The following is a 17,494-nucleotide window of genomic DNA, read 5'->3' on the forward strand; positions in this document are numbered from 1 at the left end:
TCGAATCCAAGAGTACCGCCTCCCTCATCTCCACCATCACAAACACTCATCACTCACCACCCTTTCCAACCCCAGCACCCCCCGACACCACAGTCGCCAATATCACCACCACCGTCCTCTCCAGGCATTCACTTACCCACCATCTCTGTTACACCATGACCCCGCCTTCACCACCCACCTCACTACCACAGCACCCCCACCCCCGCTCCCATCCCCAACCACACTACAGTCAACGCTGCCACTCCACCCCTCCACCTCCGCCTGCACAGAATGCTCCTGGAGCATCCACACCCATCACATCAGGTCTCCTTGCAGAAATCCGGTAGTTTGGTACAATTTCTATCCCCATATTGCAGAAGAGAAATGAACACATTGGAGAGTTTAAAGAATCGGGCAGCTGGCAACTCACGTCCCAAACCTTTGCTCTATTAAGACTCGATCCTGAGAGGGCAAGACAAGTCCACTGGAGGTGAGTCTTCACCTCCCAAACCATGCAGTCCCCACCCCTCCATCTGTGATGTCTTTGAGGTCAAGGCTTCCGTTGTGTTAGTTCCTGGGTCCCCAGCATTGCGGCATGTGGCACAGACTAGGTTCTAACAGATCTGCGGAGTGAATGAGTGAAACTTGGAAACACTCAGACAGAGGCTTGCATTTCAGGCATGGCTCTGTCCCTGACACGGTGTTTGATCTTGGGTAAGACTTTTCCCTCTCTGACATCAGTTTCCACACCTGGAAAACAGAGCACAGTGATTAAGAGCTAGGACTCAGGAACCAAGCGGTTCCAGTCTCAGTGGTGCCGCTTAGTAGCTGTGTGATCCACGCCAGGTCACTTGACCTCTCTGTGCCTTGATTTCCTTACCTACAACAAAATGGATCTGTTAGGGATGGGTTGGCTAGGCGGACGGATTGAGTCAACATCTGCAAAGCACTTAAAACTGTATATATAACACACAGCAAGTATTACATAAGGACTTGTTAAATAAACAGGCATCCTTGAAGGATCCTCTCAGCAGTGACATTCAGTGACTCAGGGCTCTGGGATACCCCATCCCCTCCTGTCCTTTCTGAGAAGCACCCTGAACATTGGCCCTTTACACCCTCAGACCTCTGAGTGCTCATGGGTGCTGTGTCCTTGGCTATCTTAGCCATGAGTTCATTACTGACATGTTCCAGCCAACACTGCAATCAAGGACAGGCAGCCAGGAACCCCATGAGTTTTATTGAGGGAAGAGGGGGTGGTCGACTGCTCCTTTCTGTGAACTCAAGGGCCCCAGCGGATGCCGAATGCAGCTGCTCCTGTGTCGATAAACACAGAAATGGAGATTGGGAGGCAGGTGTGGCCACCAGGTCAGGGAAAGGAAGGGCTGGGGGTGGGGGGCATCCTTAATTAACTCAAACCCCGACTCCTCTCTGGAGCTCCCCTTAGCCAAGGCGCCTTATCTTCTCAGCTCACCCAGATCTGCTGCTTCGGCGATTAGGGGGGTTTTTCCGGGGGCGAGAGATAGGAGTCGTGACTGGGAACGCCGGGTGAGCTGTTATTTTTAAGAGCGCTTTGCCGGAGAACAGCCAGCAGGTGGGTGCTTTGGGGGGAGAGGAGGAGAGGAGGAGGGGAGGCTGAGGTCCATCACCAGGAACAGGCACCTCTCTCCCCACTGAGGCAGAGAGAAGGTAGGGAGTGAGAGGGCACCGGGAGGGGGGGGGGTTCAGGGCTGGAGGCAGAGGTAGGGTCCTGTGGGGCCATGCAGAAGGGGTCCTCAGAGTCGGATAAGATCCTCAGTGGGCAGACTGGAGGCTTGGGTCCACTGCTGGTGAGACACCCATTATTGTATCATTCCTCTGGATTCTCCTGGGCCTCTCCTATCTCTTCTGTAATTCTATCTCAATTATCTCGATTTACTGAGATGTCCAGTACTCTTGCCTGGAAAATCTCATGGAAGGAGGAGCGTGGTAGGCTACAGTCCATGGGGTCACAAAGAGTCAGACACGACTGAGTGACTTCACTTTTAATTGACATATAACACTGTATAAGTTTAAGGTGTAAAATGCAGCCAAGAGGTGTGTTTCTAAGTTGCCAAAGTTGCCACCTACACAGCTTATCTCAGAGACCCCCTGAACTGGCGGCTGGCCTGGGACCCCAGAGCTCGTGGGCCAACCCTAAGGCAGCATCCCCATGCTCTTGGCATCATGACAGTCTCCAGCCTGGCTCATTAGAATCACTTAAAGGGACTTTCTTGGTGGTGCAGTGGTTAAGAGTCTACCTTGAAATGTGGGGGACGTGGGTTCAATCCCTGGTCAGGGAACTAAGATCCAACATGCTGTGGAGAAACTAAGCCTACCGGCCTTAGAGAGGCCGTGCATCCCACCCTAGAGAGGCTGTGCACCATACTGTAGAGTCCATGAGCCACAGTGAAAGACCGCACGATGCAACGGACTTCCCGTGAGCGCAGCTTAGGCCTGATGCAGCCAAATAAATACAAATTTTTTTTTTTTAAATCCTGCTTTAAAATGAACTGATGCCCCAAGACTTGGTCATTAATGGTTTGTTTTTTTTTAATAGGTCCAGGTGAGTCTATATAATATGTATCCATAGCAAGCTTTGCAAACTCCAGGGGTGACTGGCAGGTGCTGGGGGAGGTCCAACTGGACATCTTGCCTCTGATTGGCTTCCTCCAAACCCCTATGGGTCACAACATCATTTGTAATAATTGATAATAATGCATAATTTTACCACCTTAAATGTTTCTGGTATAAAACAAGACACCCATCAATTAATAATTTCCTCTTCATGCAGAAAGTTCCCATTTATAACAAACTTTGTCATCTTTCATTGGATCTTCAAAACAACTCATAAAAGAGGTCTTAATTAAACCCGTTAAAAGATTTATTTTTTGGCCGTGCCGTGCAACTTGCAGGATCTTAGTTCTCTGACCAGGGATTGAACTCAGGTCCGGGCAGTAAAAGTGCCGAGTCCTAACCAGCGAACCACCAGAGAATGCCCTAAACCTATTTTGTAGATGGAGAAACTGAGGCCCAGAAAGGGGTAAGACTTTGTCCAAAGCCCCAGGAAAGTCAGTGGCAGAACTGGCATTGGGTCCTAGGTCTCCGGACACTCAGTCCAGTGCTTAGTCCAGGTGCAATGCCCGTGGGCCCTTCTGCTGCCTGAATATTTATCCATCCAGATGCAGCTATTGCTCGGACCGAGGCCCAGGCTGACCTCGCCCTACACCCAGTGGTAGGTGCCCTCTCCCAGGGCTGGATGCCCCAGGGGTCCCACTCACCCTCCCCTGGCATCTCAGTTCAGCTGACTGACATGCAAATTAGTTTAATTATTTCTTCTTCTAAAATAAATTATATTTTGCAGTAGCTGCAATATGTTGTGTCAGGCAAAATTACATTCAATATTTTTAAACTAATTGATGCAGCCTTGAGGAAGGCTGATTGACAGCCCAGAGCTGAGCAGGCCTGCAGTCTTAACCGATTCCTAAATTAAAATTAAACGTGCTTCGGCCGGGTGCTTCCTCTCTGAGCTGGCTCACCATTAATCCAGGGAGGTGGCAGGTGGAGCCCTGGGGGGCCGAGGGGCTGAGAAGCGTGGGCCGTTCTGTGGGTGCCTTGGGAAGAGAGCAGGCTTGGGCGGGAGAGCCAGTGTGCGGTGTTGGCAGTCCCCTTATATTCTCTGGGTGTCAGAGTCCCTTTTGTATAACAGATGGGGGACCGGACTGGGCAATTTGAAACTGAGACTTCTGTTTTTTGCTGACTGCTACAGTTTGAGCGCCTCCTTTGTACCAAGGGCACAATGCTGAACAAGACCAACACTGCCTCTTGGTCAATGGCAGGGACAGACAGGATTCCAGACTGTGATAAGAGCTGAGAGAAAAAAAGTCCAGGACTGTGAGAGCAGGAGGCAGGAGCTCCTACCCTGGTGGGGCACAGGGATGTCTACCCTGAAGTAGGGGACGGTGGCGCCAGTGGTAAAGAACCTGCCTGCCAATGCAAGAGATGTAAGAGACACGGGTTCGATCCCTGGGTTGGGAAGATCCCTGGAAGGAGGGCATGGCAACCCACTACAGTATTCTTGCCTGCAGAATCCCATGGACAGAGGAGCCTGGTGAGCTAAAGTCCATAGTGTTGCAAACAGTCAGATACGACTGAAGTTACTTAGCACTTAGCAGGGGACCTTTAAGCTAAGATCCAACTAGGAAGTGATCAGGTGAAGGGGATGGGAAGAAAGAGTTCTCCAGACAGTAGGAACAGCATGTGCAAAGGTCCTGGGGTGGGAGGGGAGTCTGTAGATAATAAAACTCTGGATTCCTTCTAAGGAAGACCCCATCCCCTGGCCGTTCCTAATATAGTGCTTGGGCCAAACTGAACTTAGAGGCTGGAGGCCAGCAAAGACAGAGGGTGTAAGGCCTGGCCTGGTGACCCTGTTAGGGAACTCCTAGGAATGTGTGCCTCCCAGAAGGCCACCAGCAAACACATATAGAGAACCTGCCAAGGGCCAGGGTTTGTTCTGCCTCATTTCATCCTGTGGGAGATATGGATTTGAATTACTGCCATTTTTTGATGAGGAAACTGGCTCAGAGAGGTAAAGAACTTGCCCAAAGTTTCACAGGAGACAAACAATGGAACCTGAGCCTGGTTCAAAACAGGGACTTTCTACCCTTCAAATGATATGGCCTTTCTGACCACCTTTAGCTGCCCGAGGCCAGCTTGCCTTGAGGCCCCAAATGTCTCTGCCTCCTCCAGGAAGCTTTCCTTGACTGTCCTCAGTCCTGGGCAATCAGACTATACGTCCAAGACCTACATACCCATAAGGCCTGTGTGATCTTCCTCCCTGGCCTTGTCCCTCGCCCCACTCTCCTTTTTCCTCTGATCCAAGTTTCCTCTTTACTCTCCTTCAGGTATTTGCCCAGATGTCTTCTCAGCAAGACTTCCCCTGATGACTTTATTTCACTTTGCTCCTTGCAATTCCACCAGATACCCCATTTACTGCTCTCTCTCTGTCGTGTTTATCCAACATCCCTGTATTTTTGTTGTTGTTCAGTTGCTAAGTTTTGTTTGACTCTTTGCGACCCCATGGACTGTAGCCTGCCAGGCTTCACTGTCCTTCACTGTCTCCAAGTTTGCTCCAACTCATGTCCATTGAGTCAGTGATGCTATCTAACTGTCTCATCCTCTGTCTGTATTTTTACTTACTTAAACTCACCCATCATCTATCTCCCCCACTAGAAAGCAAGCAGATTTTTGGTCTCTTGTGTTTGCTGCTGTCTCCCCAGCCCCTCTCTGCATGGCACACAGTAGGTGCTTAATAAAGGTTGGTCAAATGAATGGGTTTCACTGTCTGGCATCTCTAATCATGCTGGGCTGCTGCGGAGTGGCAGGGAGAGACCGAGGCCTCTGGAGGGACAAATCCTGCGGGGGCCGCGCCCGCGCCTGAATCCCATCACCAAGGGAGCAGTCTAGCTGTCCGACCTGTTCCTGCCTCTCTCCCTGCACCAAGATTTTCCCATCCGTAAAACAAATGGAGCTGGACTCCGAGGTTCTCCTTGGTTGTCACAGAGAAAGAGAGAAGCCAGGGAGGGAGACAGAAGTGAGGACACAAGAGTGGGCGTGGGAAGGAGAGTGAGAAGTGGGGAGAGGGCGGAGGGAGGGGGCTACAGAGGTGGGGGGCTGCTGGAAGGTACCTGCTTCTCCCTCACCAGCAGTGGTGCAAGGGTAGCCCAGACCCTCTGCTCCACAGTTCCCTCAGCCCCCCACCCCCCCCCCCCGCCCCCACCACCTCCCGAGGGAATTAAATTGCATCCAAACACCAGGCTCTGATTAGCGCTGGCCAGCTGGGCAGGAAGATTTATCATCCCAATTACGAGCTGGCCAAGACAAGCAGGCAGGATGGCGATGGGGGGGACTGGATGAGCAGGCGGGGGTGCTTCAGGGAAGGGGCGTCAGAGCTGTCAGGGGGGGATGCCTTGCACTCCCTGCCCGGTCCCCACTCACCTCCAGTGGGAGCACGAGGTTAGGGCGCCTTCTCTGCTTGTTGGTTATCTGTTTGGCTTCCACATGGAGATTGGAAGTTTGACCTTGTTGGGTTGGGGATGTTTCATCCACCAAAGGGTAGGGGAGAACTTCTGGGTAAAATAGGGGCCCTGGAATCGGGGGTGGGTGGCAGGAAGTTTTCCTTCCTAGGGCTGAGCTGGTCCTAATACTCTGGGCTTTCCTACAAAGACCACATGGACCTCACGAAAATCTTTGTTCCTGGTGGGATTAATTAAGTACCTAGGCAGCTCAGGATCCTGGGAGTTACCTGGTCCAAGTGGAACCCAGGCTTGATTTACACACTTCTGGTGATGGGGAGCTCACTACCTTCTGAAGCAACCCCTTCCATGCAGAGCTGGGCCAAGCCTCTTCCCCAGCCTCCCCAGCACTTCCTCCCTCCTTCCCTCGCCCTGCCCTCCACTCTCAGAACATGTCTCAGCCGAGTCTTCCTGACAGCCTCCCATCTGTTCCCCGCTCCAGGGTGCCCCCCTCCCATCCCCCTTCCCCCACGAACCCAAGTGGCCACAGGGGACTGCACATCTGACCATCTCCCTCTTCTGCTTGAAGACCTGCTCTGGCTCCCTGTCGTCTCCAGGAGATGTCCGGCTGCTCACAGGACATCCAAGGCCTTTTGTAGAGGCCCCCAGTGAGCTTCTGCATGCTCAGGTCGTCTCACCTGCTCCAGCTACCCTCTGGCCCAGCCTCTAGCCACATTCTATTTCTTAGAATGGACAGAGGTCTTCCTGCTGGCCAAACCTCCAGGCCTTGGCACACGTCTTTCTGCTGGGAGCTCCCAACCCGACTCTCCTTAACCTTTGAGACCCAACTCAGACGTCCCCTTCTCTGAGAAAGCTTTCTTGCCTTCTTCCCCTGCTGCACCTCCTGAGAGCCCACCTCTACCCTGTGCTGTCCAGAGCGGGGCCAGACCTCCTGAGGTCAGAGGCCAAGACTCTACCCCCAGACTCCAGTGCCCAGGCCCGGTGGGTGAGAAGAGGACCCCCTTTATATAAAGCATTCAGCACAACATCTGGCATATTGTGAGCTTCAAATAAATAGAAGCCACTATGATAAATAGTTATGAACTTCTCAGGTGGCCCAGTGAGTAAAGAATCTGCCTGCAATGCAGGAGACACAGGAGAGCCAGGCTTGATCCCTGCGTCGGGAAGAAACCCTGGAGGAGGGTGTGGCACCACCTCCAGTATTCTTGCCTGCAGAATCCCATGAACAGAGCGTGGCAGGCTACAGTCCATAGGGTTGCAAAGAGTCGGACACGACTGAGCGACTGAGCGCACATGATTAATAGTCAACAGTAACCGTTACTACCCTCATAGCTGTCCAATAGGGTGCCATTTCATAGGTGAGAAAACCAAGGCAAGAAGAGGGGAAATGACTGTGCATACTCTCGGCTAGGGGTCGGACCACTAGAAGCAGTGTTTCTTTATCACACTGCCCTGCCTTCCTAACTGGGTGGGCAAGACCATTTACCATCCATTCAGGAAATATTGAGTTGGCCAAAAGGGTTGTTTGGGATTTTCCATATGATGTTATGGAAAAATCTCGAATGACCCTTTTGGCCACCCTAATACTTGTACGCACCTACTAAGTGCCAGGCCCAGTGTGAATGCTACAGATATGGAAGAGACCCTGCCTTCAAGGAAGGTCCTTTCCCCAGGAGACGAGAGATCAACAAAGTCGGCACACAAATGCATGTCTAAATCATAAAGCTTGCTCTGTGATAGAAAAGAAAAATCAGGGGCTGGTGAAATCGGGACTTGGCCTGGGGTGACCCGGCTGGGGAAGCGCTAACTGATCTAGTTAACTCTTTGCTGTCCAGCCAGAGACAACCCCTCCAGACCAGTTTGGGGCCTGGAAGAGGGGGCCGGCTGCAGCTCCCTGGCACACCACCCCCCTCTACCCCAGCGCCGGCTTCGCCAGCCCGCCCGCCACCCCTCTGTCTCTCTGAAGACTGTCCCTTTACAGCTGCCCTTTTTTCCACTGAAGGATTCAGACACAAATTGTACTTTAAATTCAATATCGGTCATTAATATTTCATGATTACAAAACGTTAAAGATAATGTCAGTGGAAGGAGCGTCTGCATGGGCAGAATGGATGACTCAGAAGTTCGGGGGAGAGGGGAGCCCGCATACTAAGTGGCTGGGGAGTCTTTGAGGTAATCCGGTCTGACAGGCTGTGGCTGTGCCTCAGTGCTGTGTTCTCGTTCTGTTCTCCGAGGTGCTCACAAGGCTCCGCTGCTGTGTGTAAATATTTCCCCTCTGATTCTTGTCACCTCGTGTTCGTTGACCCCGCCACTGGCCCCCCGCCGTGGTCCCCTGTTTCTGAGAAGCCAAATAGATGCTTTGGCAGAAGGGCACCGCGGTGTGGGGGGGGCAGGGCGGGTGGTGGTGGGGAGACCCCAGGGCATTGTCCCTGAGGCTCTGGCCTGGCTGTGGGAGCCCTGCCCACCCCCATCCCCCAGGGACTGGCTTTGTGACTTTGGGGCCATCGCGGTTCCTTCCTGAGCCTCTACTTCCCAGTCTGCAAAGTGGGGATAACAATTTGTCCTCGTCTCACAGAGAGGGCAAGAGGCTGGAGTGGGTGGATGGCTGGCGCCGCTCCTGGCTTCATGCCTGGCACCAAAGACATATGACTCGGGGGTAGCTGGGTGAAGGCCGGGCCATGCCGTCAGACTGGCTGGGGCCCGGAATTTGGACAAATGACTTCACCTCCCTGAGTCTTAGTTTCCTCATCCATACGTTGGGGGTAATGGCAGAATCGACATCTGATAGGTGGGGAGCTTCCGTGAACACAGCACTGTAGAGCGCCTGGCACAGAGTGAGTGCTTCAGGCAAGTGCACCGAGTCCAGATCAATAGCTATCATTAACTGAGCACTAAGTACTAGGCTAAGTTCTTTCTATCCTATTTAATCCCCCCACAAGCACCGTGAAGTGGGAACCACTCATTTTATCATCGATCAATATCCCCGGTGAGACTTGGGCAGGAGTTGTGAATTGCAGCTCCGAGGGGAATGGTCGCTAGCCCAGTCCTTTCCTTCCCCATGCTCAGTTACTGGGATGGTGTGGGGGCAATAGGGGTGGGGCCCAGAGAACAGAGTGCCAGGAAAAGGGAGGCTGTGGAGCAAAGCTGTGGAAGAAACCAGGAAGACCTGGCCCCAAATCCTGGCTCTGCCAGTGCACATCCTTGGGCAAAGCTCTTTATAGTCTGAGGCTCAATTTTCCCATCAATAAAATGGGTGCTGATCATGATTCAATAGAAGTATGTGCTAAAAAGGATCAAGCTCAGTATCTATTAGGTAAACACTGTAAAAAAAATCTCTGCTGGGGAGAGGCCCCTGACACACTCTCTCTGTGAAATGGTAGCATTAGAGATTCTGTATGCTTCTCTAGCTGCTTTCTGGAAGAGATTCACAGGGCAGAAGCACAACGCTTAACCCAAGAAGGGACCAGCCAGCGGTGGGCCGTCAGGTGGTGTGACAGCTGGTGGGGAGATGCTCTGTGGGCAGGGAGAGGGGGTGTCTCTGCCCAGCAGCCCGGCCAGGCCCCCTGGCTGCTCAGGAAGCAGGTTCAGGGAGGTGAGGATGGGGAGCTGTCTGCCCACCAGTCCAGCAGCCACTTCTTCTCCAGCCACCTTTGTTATCTCCCTTTCATGCGGTGGAGAAGTGGATTCAAAGGCTTGGGAGCAGCAGGCACTGAGGTTTGAGCCAGCTTTGTATTTCCTTTTAAACCGAAGTTGAAAGAAACGAAGGGAACTTCAGCCTAGGGACTTCCTCGGCTGGAATGGGCTGGTGGGGATAGGGAAGTGGGAGGTACCGGCCAGGGAAGGCGGAGGAGGAGAGCCGCCAGGAGGGCTCGAAAGCACAGGAGGGCCTTGGGGCCCAGCTCGGCAGAGGGGAGTCTGAATGGCGCCCACTTCCACCAAGGCTGAGCCTCTGAGTATTCCTGCTGTCACCATCGGTTACTGGAGGCTCTGCTGGCTGCTGAGACCTGGAGAGCTGACAGGGAGGGGAGCTTGCGAAGCTGGTCTAGCATGGGCTCTGGCAGCGTTGCTCTGGTTGAGGAGGAGGCCTGCTGAACTGCCCTTTCCCCATTTCTGGCATGCCATGAACCCCCATGCTCTGAGCCCCTCACCTCCGTGGCCTGACTTGTCTAGACTCCATGTCCCAGGGCCTCTTTCTTTCTCAGCTCACACGCCTCCCCAGCTGTACCAAACTGCCTGTGACATGCGAGCACGCATGCACACACACACACTCTTCGACACAGCCCAATCACCTTGGAGTCATTCTTGACCCCTCCATCTCTTTCCTCCATCTCACCCCATCAGCAGGTCCAGGGGGCTCTATTTTCAGCCTGCCTCCAAAAGCTACCTCTTCTGACCATTTCCATGGCTATCACCCTGGGCCAGGCCACTATCTCATCTTCAGGGCCCTGTTCCATGTAAATTCTAATTGAGCCCCTGCTCCTTCCCCTCTCCCCACCCCCCCCCACCCCTACCCTGCAGCCCCCAAACAACCTATTTTCAATGCAGCAGCTGTAGGTATCATGTCAGGCAACCTCCCTCCTCTGCTCAAACCCCTCAGTGACTCCCGCCTCATTTGAGTCAAGTCCAAAGACCCACTGCAGGGTAGACACTCTGCCCCTCGCCAACCACACTGGCCTCCTTGCTATTTCTCCAACTATGACCTCAGGGCCTTTGCACTGGCTGTCCCCTCTCCTTGGAACTCTCTTCCCTCCAATGGCAGCATGACTCCCTCACTTTATCAAGCTCTCTTTTGACAAGTCTCCTTCACAGCGAAGCCTACCCTAAGAGAAACAATTCCCTCCCAATCCCTTTCCTCTGCTTTCTTTTTTTCCAGTTTCTTGTTAGCACTTAGCTGACATGCGAACACCCTTTCTCGAAGTTTCCTGAGGGTCTAGCTCTAGCCCATGGAGACAGTTTTTTTTAACCTTGTTAGGGGCTCTATCTCCAACCTCTGTAAAGAGGACTGGTGTATAGTAGGTGCTCAATACAAGCTTTAGGAAGAAAGCCAAACTCAAGACTGGGCCCGGCCTTTTGGGCTCGGGATCCTTCCCACATCTGTGTTCCTGTGGGTCAGCCTTTGCCGACCACGCCCCCACCTCAGCTCTGCCCAGTTTCTTTTTGCCCTGCCCCCAGCCTTTGGCCCCTCCCCCCTGGGCTTTGCCCCGCCCATAGCCCCACCCTTTGGCCATTGCCCCTCCCTTCCGTATTCGCCCCGCCCCCTGGCTCACCCGCCTCCATAGCCAGCACTGTGATGTTGTGCCAGCCGGCCGTCTCTCGGTCCAGTCCCTTGCCGGTGACGATGGCACCCGTGTCCGCATCGATATCAAAGATCTGGTCCAAATCTGAGTCGCGGTCGATGGCATACCTAAGAGGGGCAGGTCAGGGCTGATTGAAGGTGTCCTGGCGCTGATGGAGCAGTGCCCATGTCCCTCCACCCTCCCCCTAAAGAAGAACCACCTGCCTGGGAGACACAGGAAGCAGAGAGACCTTTTCCGACAGAGGAGGCGTGAAAATGGATCTGAGTTTGCATCTCAGCTGCACTGGGTTCCTGACGTGTGACCATGGGCAAGGCTCAACCTTTCCGAGCCTCAGCTTCCTCAGCTGGGTGACGGGGCTAATAATTTACATCTCACGGTCATTGTGAGGTCAGGAAGAAGGCAAAGTGCCCAGCACAGAGTTAGCATTCACAGGGTATTTGATTCTTATCTTTCCATAAGAGATGACTCTGGAACCGGTCTTGAGAAAGGGACAGAATGGCATTCCAGGCATGGGGAACAGAAGCTGCAAAGTGAGAATCATTCAGGGGATGGCAAATTGTGCAGAAAAGGCCAGAACTGGCAAGTGCGGAGGAAGAGGCTTGAGAACAAGCAGAGTGCAGAATTCAGGGCGTTAGGGGTCCTGGGGAGCCTAGAGGGATTTTGAGCAGGAGGGAGGGAGTTGGCTGTGCCGCTCAGAGGCTCGCTCTTCTGAGGCCCCAGACCTGGGACGCGGGCTGAGCCAAGAAGGGGTCTGAGGTCTGGCCGCCGGCCCCTCCCCGCCAGCGCAGCGCGCCAGTGCTAATCTGCGGCTTTTCACTTGCCGCGTGAAAAAGCCCTTTGTTCCTCCTCCTTCCCGGGCCTTTGTGCGGCGGCTCCAGGCCTGAAAGGCCCGTGTCCAACACATGTCTCCGGCGGCGGCGGCCCAGAGAGGCCCCGCCAGCTCTGTCCGCCGCTTCCCCAGGCTGATAACGCGGGCGGGGGCGCCGCCAGGCTGCGCGGCCTACAAAGGCCCCCGAATGCCAAGCAAGGGCTCTTTGTGCAGCGGGAACAATGGAGCCTGGTGGGGCGGGGCACCCCTCCCCCTTCCTCCAGCTGGAGGAAACAAGCCCTTTCTGCATCTTCTGGAGCCAGAGCCGGGACACTGAGGCCCACGGAGAGGACAACACCAGAACACCCCCTTCCCTACCCGCACTGAAACTCGAAGCCCTGAGATGACCCTTCAGTGGGCCTTGGCTGCATTACCAAACCGCTCCAGGCCTCAGTTTCCGCATCTGTTGAATGGGGATAATGATACCCAGTGCATGTGGGAGGGGCTTCCCAAGTAGCTGGTGGTAAAGAACATGCCTACTAATGCAGGAGATGCAAGAGACACGGGTTTGATCCCCGGGTCGGGAAGATCCCCTGGAGGAGGAAATGGCAACACACTCCAGTATTCTTGTCTGGAAAAATCCCATGGACAGAGGAGCCTGGAGGGCTACAGTCCATCGGGTCACCCCTCACACTACTAAGCACAGTGGTACCCAGTGGGACTGTGGAGTCTGGGAGCAGTTGCAGCTGGCTTTGAATCCTCTGCTTCTTATTCCACCTGGGTGACCCTGGGCTAGGCACTGGACCTCACTGGCCTCTGTTTACTTGTCTGCAAAATAGGGTGATTCATACATCACTGGTGTGGGTTAGAGGAAGTAATCCATGGAACTGGGCAAAAGTGGCAGCCCTTACTGTTTTCATATTCACTGCTGCAGTGGAGGTAACAGCTTGTGGCAGACTGCAAAGGGCTGGGCATGAGGGTGTAGTGGGCATTAGAGCTAGTCTTCTGGGGCCCTAGGTTTTTTTTCTTTTTCAGCCATGCCACACAGCATGTGGGATCTTAGTTCCTTGACCAGGGATTAAACCCACATCCCCTGCATTGGAAGCAAACAGTCTTAACCACTGCACCACCAGGGAGGTCCCCCGAATCCCTAGTTTTATGCTGCCTCCTCTCTCTAAGTTGCTAAGCCCACATCCTCTTTGGCCCTGATCAGCCTGGGTCCTCCTGACCTGGGTGAAAGTGTGTGGGTCAGATCCAAGATGACAATTCCTCCCATCAGGCCAGCACTTAACAGTCTGTAGCTTGCTTTTCCTCCAGCCATCCCTCCCTTCGTTCTTTTATGCCTAAACATTAGCTGAATGCCTTCTCCACGCTGCTCTGTGCTAAAGTGAAAGTCGCTCCATCGTGTCCGACTCTTTGTGACCCCGTGGACTATACAGTTCATGGAATTCTCCAGGCCAGAATACTGGAGTGGGTAGCCTTTTCCCTTCTCCAGGGGATCTTCCTAATCCAGGGATCAAACCCAGGTCTCCTGCATTGTGGGCGGATTCTTTACCAGCTGAGCCACCAGGGAAGCCTAAGAATACTGGAGTGGATAGCCTATCCATTCTCCAGTGGATCTTCCCGACACAGGAATCCAACTGGGGTCTCCTGTATTGCAGGCGGATTCTTTACCATCTGAGCCACAGGGGAAGACCACTCTGTGCTAAGCTCTGGGGGTAAAATGGCAAATGAGACAGATGAGGCCCCGTCCTGCCTGTCATCTTGTGAGGCTGATGTGTGGTCAACCCATTTTGCAGATGAAGATGAGAGAGGCAGCTTCCCAAGCTTAGGGCTGCCAAGTATGGTTGTGCAGGCTGTGTCCTGCACAAAGTTACTAGGCTGAAGAGGGGAAGAGGGGATGAAGAGCAGCTGGTGTTCTTGCCTAGCCACAGATGCTAGCTCAGGAAGCATCTTCTCAAAGGAGGACCTTTTCCTTATTTATGAAATGTGCCACATGGGCTAGTGTAACGCTGCCTAAGGTTGCACAGGGACTGTCAGAGAACTGGAATTTGTGCCCCAACTTGGGACTCTATGCCCAGAGTTCTTTCTAGCACATTGAACCATCTGAAGCGGCAGTGCATGGAGTCTCGGGTCACCGTGGATCCAAGCCTGAACTGCTGGATGTTTGGGTCCAAAGATGGTAGAACCAGACTCTTGAGTAGTGTTGGCTCAGCTGGAAGGAACCATGGAGACCTCCTCTTGATTTTACAGGTAGAAGTGAGTCCGAGAGACAACCAGGGGCCCCTGATCGCCTGGTAGGGGCTGGGCATAAGGCAGGGCTGATGGGAGGATGCCCACCGCCTTCTGTCTCCTCCTCTCTGCTCAGACCTCTTTCCTCTCTTCTCTCCTCCCAGTTACTCTTTTGTTTCCTCCTGGAGAGGAAGAGGGGGATGGATTCTAAGTGGAGGCAGCTGTTCTCAAGGCCATGGGAAGGGAGGGGGGGCGTGGGGAGCCACCATCAACCAGCTAAAGACTTGGGGCTGCAGGTCCATGTGGCTGCTCAGCCCAGGTGGCTTTGTTCCAGCTCAGGGAGCCAGCGAGCGAGAGAGAGGGATAGGTGGAGGGCACGTGGCAAGGAGCGTGGCCTGGGAGGTGTGGGGGCAGCGGGGGAGGCTTGAGGCCCTCACTTGGCGGCGCTCGAGTTGTGTGTCTGGTCTGTGCTGCAGGTGGTCAGTGCGCCTGCGTGATGCTGTGTTACGGCTGGAAGGTACAAGAGTTAGGCGCTCAGACCAGGAGCAGGATCCACAATGACCCCAGGCAAGCCACTTCATCTTTGAGCCTTAATTTTAAGGAAAATGGAAAAGTGATTTAACTCCTATCTTGCAAGTGGTTGGGAGGATTATGCGCCTGGCTGGGGGACAGGTGCCTAGTTGGGTTGCAGGAAAATGAATCTGTGAGTGAGCACTATTGTTATTCTAATGACGATTCAGAAATGTCTGCTAAGGGGGACACAGGACCACCCCCCCCAACCCAGTGTGTGCTCTGCGGGCCTAGGGGTGGGAGGTACCATGCATGGATGTGGGATCGTTGCCAGGGTCTGAGAAAGACAAGAGGCATCTGTGGTCTAGAAGGCTCTGCTCAAATCTCAGTTCTCATTTGGTCAGCCAGGACCTGGAGGGCAGGAAGGGGAGCAGGAGCAGGTGTGAGTGGAAGAGAGCAGTGAGAGAGTGTAGGTTTGTGTCCGCTAGCGTGTGTGTGTGCACAAGTGCAAAGAAAGCCTGGGAATTGTGGTCAAGAGTGGGATCTGGTGGCCATCTGCCGAGGTTTGAAACCTAGCTATGTGACCTTGAGTCAGTCACTTAAGCTCTCTGGTCTTTGGTTCCCTCTTAAAAATGGTGCTAATAATAACACCTACCTCAGAGTGGTTGTGAGGATTAGACAAGTACTACCAATAAAACACTAATAAAACACTTTTAACAGCGCTGGGCCCCTGCCACATGACGTATGGATTAGCTCTCATTTTTATTTGCTCAGCAAGACTCTGTGCCAGGCCGGAGCACATGCAGGAGCCGCTCCCAGCCTTGCAGATAACTGTCATCACTGCCGCTGCCATTTTACACATGGGGAAACTGAGGCTCAGAGAAGCCAGGTGCCTTGCCCTGGGGCAGAAGGGCTGATGGGTGGCAAGGCCAGATTCCCAAGCCATGTGTGTCTGTGCAGAGTCCCACGTCTGACTAAGAGCAGCCGCCTCAGGGCCAGCCGGGTGCACCTGCGGGTGCCCCCTCACCCTGGGGACAGCACAGAACACTGCTGTTGTCAAGGTCAGGGTGAGAGAAGTGGCCAGGGTACGTCTTCCTGGTTTGAGGGCACATGTGGGTTTTTGTCACTTAAATATGTGCATATATAGCTCACGCAGGCATGATAAATACGACAGTGTGCAGACTCGTGCGTGTCCAGGCTGCCCGGTGCTCCTCTATCCGGGCTCGTGCACACACACGTGCACACACAGCAGGCTGGATGATGCAGTCCCCACCTGAGCTCCTAGCAGGGGAGACTCTTCACAAGCAAAAGGGGCTGCTCCCCTGAGCTGGGGACTCCTCTCTGCTCACTCCATCCTGCCTTTTGACTCTTTCCCCTCCCCCACCCCTTTTAAAGCACACCCTCAAAGCCCACACACGATGCCTAGAAATCTGTATGGGGTTAGTACTGGTTGCAGAATGAAGGGGAGTCCAGACCACCAAGAAAAATGGTAAGGTCCATTTCCTGAGGACCTACTATGTGCCAAACACTTAATCCTTCCTCCAAGCCTGGGACCACTGATCACAGAACCTGGTCCCTAGTAGACATTTAGTACTTTTTTTCCTGAATAAATGAATGAGGCAGGAACTACCATGACACCCATTTTAGAGATGGGAAAACTGAGGGTTGGAGTAGGTGCAGTGATTTTCCCATAATTCTGCAACTGAGCTAGGATTCATTCCAGGTTTTCTCTGACTCTAAAAGGAGTACATCAAGGCTGTATATTGTCACCCTGCTTATTTAACTTATACGCAGAGTACATCATGAGAAATGCTTGGCTGGAAGAAGCACAAGCTGGAATCAAGATTGCCGGGAGAAATATCAATAACCTCAGATATGCAGATGACACCACCCTTATGGCAGAAAGTGAAGAGGAACTAAAAAGCCTCTTGATGAAAGTGAAAGTGGAGAGTGAAACAGTTGGCTTAAAGCTCAACATTCAGAAAACGAAGATCATGGCATCCAGTCCCATCACTTCATGGGAAATAGATGGGGAAACCGTGGAAACAGTGTCAGACTTTATTTTTTTGGGCTCCCAAATCACTGCAGATGGTGCTTGCAGCCATGAAATTAAAAGATGCTTACTCCTTGGAAGGAAAGTTATGACCAACCTAGATAGCATATTCAAAAGCAGAGACATTACTTTGCTAACAAAGGTCCATCTAGTCAAGGCTATGGTTTTTCCAGTGGTCACGTATGGATGTGAGAGTTGGACTGTGAAGAAAGCTGAGCACTGAAGAATTGATGCTTTTGAACTGTGGTGTTGGAGAAGACTCTTGAGAGTTCCCTGGACTGCAAGGAGGTCCAACCAGTCCATCCTAAAGGAGATCAGCCCTGGGTGTTCTTTGGAAGGACTGATGCTGAAGCTGAAACTCCAGTACTTTGGCCACCTCATGCGAAGAGCTGACTCATTGGAAAAGACTCTGATGCTGGGAGGGATTGGGGGCAGGAGGAGAAGGGGACGACAGAGGATGAGATGGCTGGATGGCATCACCGACTCGATGGACATGAGTTTGAGTGAACTCCGGGAGATGGTGATGGACAGGGAGGCCTGGTGTGCTGCGATTCATGGGGTC

At 53.2% G+C, this 17,494-nt stretch overlaps 1 protein-coding gene across 1 annotated transcript in view; it reads right to left on the bottom strand.

Annotated features, from left to right (window-relative positions):
- The window catches only part of CDH22 (cadherin 22), an 82,874-nt gene that overhangs the window by 11,948 nt on the left and 53,432 nt on the right, over positions 1 to 17,494 (bottom strand). Inside the window, exon 7 of the mRNA XM_068987664.1 lies at positions 11,300 to 11,436. Coding sequence (XP_068843765.1) covers positions 11,300 to 11,436 — 137 coding nt within the window. The remainder of the gene's footprint in view (positions 1 to 11,299; positions 11,437 to 17,494) is intronic.

The sequence above is a fragment of the Capricornis sumatraensis genome, chromosome 15 (genome assembly GCF_032405125.1).
Source record: "Capricornis sumatraensis isolate serow.1 chromosome 15, serow.2, whole genome shotgun sequence".
In the NCBI taxonomy this organism is placed as follows: Eukaryota; Metazoa; Chordata; class Mammalia; order Artiodactyla; family Bovidae; genus Capricornis; species Capricornis sumatraensis.